The sequence below is a fragment of the Anoplophora glabripennis genome, unplaced genomic scaffold (assembly GCF_000390285.2).
Source record: "Anoplophora glabripennis isolate ALB-LARVAE unplaced genomic scaffold, Agla_2.0 scaffold6, whole genome shotgun sequence".
NCBI lineage: Eukaryota > Metazoa > Arthropoda > Insecta > Coleoptera > Cerambycidae > Anoplophora > Anoplophora glabripennis.
In genome coordinates this window covers 2,231,012-2,234,658 of record NW_019416749.1, presented here as the reverse complement: position 1 = coordinate 2,234,658, position 3,647 = coordinate 2,231,012, and the positions used below count along the sequence as shown (strand labels likewise).

Here is a 3,647-nt window from a genome sequence, read left to right as displayed (position 1 = left end):
AAATCTTCGCATGTATTTTTGAATTATCGCAATGGAAGGTGCTACAACCAGGTAGTGGGAAAAGGAACAATTGGACAGTGGCCGTCGAAGATAGCCGAGTATTTAAAACTACAAAATCCTACAAATTATACAGGTCATTCGTTTCGCCGTACTTCAGCCACCCTCCTAGCAAATAGAGGTGTGGATGTGCTCGGGTTAAAAAGGCATGGGGGATGGAAATCCTCAACCGTTGCCGAAAGCTACGTCGAAGATTCCCTTCAAAATAAACTACAGTATGCAGATAAAATTCTTCACGATAATGACAACACATCATCCTGCAATACTTCTGAATCCTGTGCTGAACCATTACCTGCTACTATAGCTTCGACTTCACTGGCCTCGATAGCTAATTTTACTTTAAATAAAAATATAACTGAAACCGAAATTGAAAAAACATGTACTGCTCCAATTTCTGTAAGCAATTGTACAAACTGTACATTTAATTTCAACATTAATAAATAGATTTAAAATACATCTTTCTTTTATATCAATTACCCACATTTAAAACTGAATTCTAGAAAACTCATTCCAAATCAATGCGATGTTGAAAATGTCTATTTTGACAGTTATTCACTTAGGTACCGTTCTAGAACGCATCCTACTGTCGTAGAAACAAACATGGTAAGTGAACTAAAAAAGCTTGATCGTGCAAAAAAAATTTTTATTTAACTTTTTTTTCGTAGATCGTAGGTACTTATATTTATCGATATGAATATGAAGTCAAACGTTGTCGGTGGAATTTGCGGACACCCTGTATTTATTTATATTCATATTTTCTTAGACCTATAACTTCGGAACAATCCAGGATCAATCAATTACTTTTGTTTTTTTTTTGTTTTAGAATAAAATCTACTTTATGCTTCCAAAAAGTAACAATACTTATTAAAATACTACCTGCAGTAAAATAAACTCCAAGAACTTTCCGTCTTTCAACTTTTAAGCGCGTTGAAGTCGACCGATCCCACAAGGGCCCTAGGCCTAATTCCTACTTTCGTATTTGGAGATTGATACTTAGGGACACATATTCGTACTAGCTTAGTTTATATTCTCTGGTATACAGGACCTGAATTCAGTTTCGCTACACTTTAAAATGTGTAAAACCTCTATTACATCTGCCGCAAACCAAACCATGTACATTTTTACATACAAATCAGTTGAAAGGGGGCCCCCGAGGATCGAAGCTTCCCGGGGAGTACGGCCAGTAACTTGGCGGTGCAAACAACCCAGGTTGCGAATGTTGCGTGGTGGCTGGTAGGATGCTGGGTATCCTAGGGTTAGCCGTGTGAGTTGTGGGATATAACGCTGCCCCTAGCTCGCTCTGGTGCGGTTGGTACTTGTGGTAAGGGGGCATAACGTCACCCTGACCCTGGGCTTGGGCCTGACACGCGGCCATCAGCCCGTGGAAGTCGAACTTGTAGGCGTACCTCTTGCCGTGCACCTTGGACATTATGTTTTTGTCGTAGTAGTACCTGAAATTTAATGAACTGGATATTAGCAAAAAAAAATCCAAATCCAAGTTACTGCTATCGATTGAGCGACTTTTGACTCTATTTTGAGTATAAAAAACCAATTTAGAACCAATTTTCTCTAATATGATTTAAATTTAACTATTATTGAGTCATTTTGTACTCAGACTTGGTTTTTAATTAACTAAATATTGAGTGCAAAAATAAATCACTCATAAATGATTAACGGGCCCCTATCAACTATGATCGAGACTACAGAAGCAATATGTAAGTGGTGCCATCTTCACGGCGTCATTCACACTACTCGAAAAAATACATTTAAACTCACTCAGATTTACTCTGATTTAGGTACAAGTGCAGCAAATACGAGTTTACGTGAATTTATTTAAGGAGTACCTATATTTGAGTGAACGTATTCAGTTTTAGTTTAAATATGATTAGGTATATACAAATGAGTAAAATGATAAAAATGACCAATATTGAGTGAAATTCAATAATTATTTCACTCAGTGGATTCACTCCGAACCTTTATTGCCTTCACCCATACCGATTTTTTTGCAGTGTACAGAAAATAAAAAAACAAATTGAAACTGAGGAATCAGGTTAAATGACACGGGCATTGATTAAGCTAGAAAAAAATTTTCTGAGTTTATGAGCAGTTTTGAAAAAAAAACACCTTTTTTTGTCTACCTACAAAACGTAGTCTTTTACATCCAGGATGTGAGTGAAATTAAGTGGATTTTTTTTACAGTGTAAGGTGTACTGGGTAATTATTGAAGAAGCACCAGATTTTGGAGCGGATATTGACGCCCCAAAGAATATTTTGTATTAAAAAATATGCAGTATATTATGGGGGACGTAAATGTCAAGTAGATTAATCGTAAATGTCCAAATTTTCTATTCACAATTTTAGTAATTTTTGAATTGTAGGCTACAGTTTTCGAAAAAATGTTGTTTCATACTCGATTGCGAAATTCTTTTGCATTCTCGAATACAAAAATAGCATTTCGCAATCTAGCATCAAAAAATAGTTTTGCCATTTCTGTGTATCGTTTAGGTAAATGCTAAATCTCCAAGTCCGTTTATGTTTGTACAGGCTGGTCCATTTTCGATGGGAATTGAGGGTATTTCAGAAACTACTAAATATAAAGATATGATAAATCTAACACCACGTTCTCGAGCTCGATTTTCATGGCAAACTCGACTGTCAGATCGAAAATTTGCTATCTTCATTTGTTTCTGAGTTACAGGGCGTTTCCCGTTATTGTGACACTTTTTAACATGTCTGTATCTCAGCTGTTAAATAAGTTAGAGTTAAAGTAAAAACTGCTCAAGACTAATTCTTTGGCGTAGAATTGAATGTCGGTATTAGATTTTTAGTAGATCTTAAGATTTAGGAGTTATGACCCAAAATTATATTTTTTTAAATGGAAATCGTAGCTGACCATGGCCTAAAAAAATATATATTTTTTTCCGCTTTTCAGCAATATATCACATGCTATAGTTATTTTTACAAACACGGGACATACGGAGTGTTTCATATATAAATTATATATTTTTTCTTTTTTAATATGACCGGCTATGAAAATACAGATAAAACTATAATTCTTACTTTTACAAAACTCATATCTGTTGTAAAAATATGACGTTTATTTTAAATGCATAACATATACTCGTGTAATAATATAATACTAACGAAATTTTGGGAGATAGGTGGATAAGAATAAACGGACCAATCAGATGGCCAGCTAGGTTACCTGATTTGAGTCCGTTGGACTTATTCCTTAGAGGTTTTCTAAAAGACATATTTAAAATTCATTTCAATAATATTTCAAATACCTATACATTTAATGAATGCTACCCGAAGCGTTGCCAGAAGATGCGTGAAATGTGTGACAGTTGAAGGACGGCATTTTGAACATTTAGCTATCATTTTTGAAAGTTTTTATTGATGTAGGTACTTACTATTGTTTAATTTACGTTTAATATTGTAACTTCAGTTGAAGTGGAATAAAAATTTGAAAACTCTGTCTTTTCTTATCTGTAATATATATTTTAAATAAACGTCATATTTTTACAACAGATATGAGTTTTGTAAAAGTAAGAATTATAGTTTTGTATGTATTTTCATAGCCAGCCATA

General features: G+C 34.3%; 1 protein-coding gene across 2 annotated transcripts in view; it reads right to left on the bottom strand.

The window, feature by feature from the left end:
• Positions 1-988: 988 nt before the first annotated feature.
• The window catches only part of LOC108911570 (DNA-binding protein D-ETS-6), a 64,766-nt gene continuing 62,107 nt past the window's right edge, over positions 989-3,647 (bottom strand). For both annotated transcript variants that reach the window (XM_023455405.1, XM_023455406.1), the window contains exon 6: positions 989-1,508. In XM_023455405.1, coding sequence (XP_023311173.1) covers positions 1,190-1,508 — 319 coding nt within the window. In that variant the 3' untranslated portion in view covers positions 989-1,189. The remainder of the gene's footprint in view (positions 1,509-3,647) is intronic.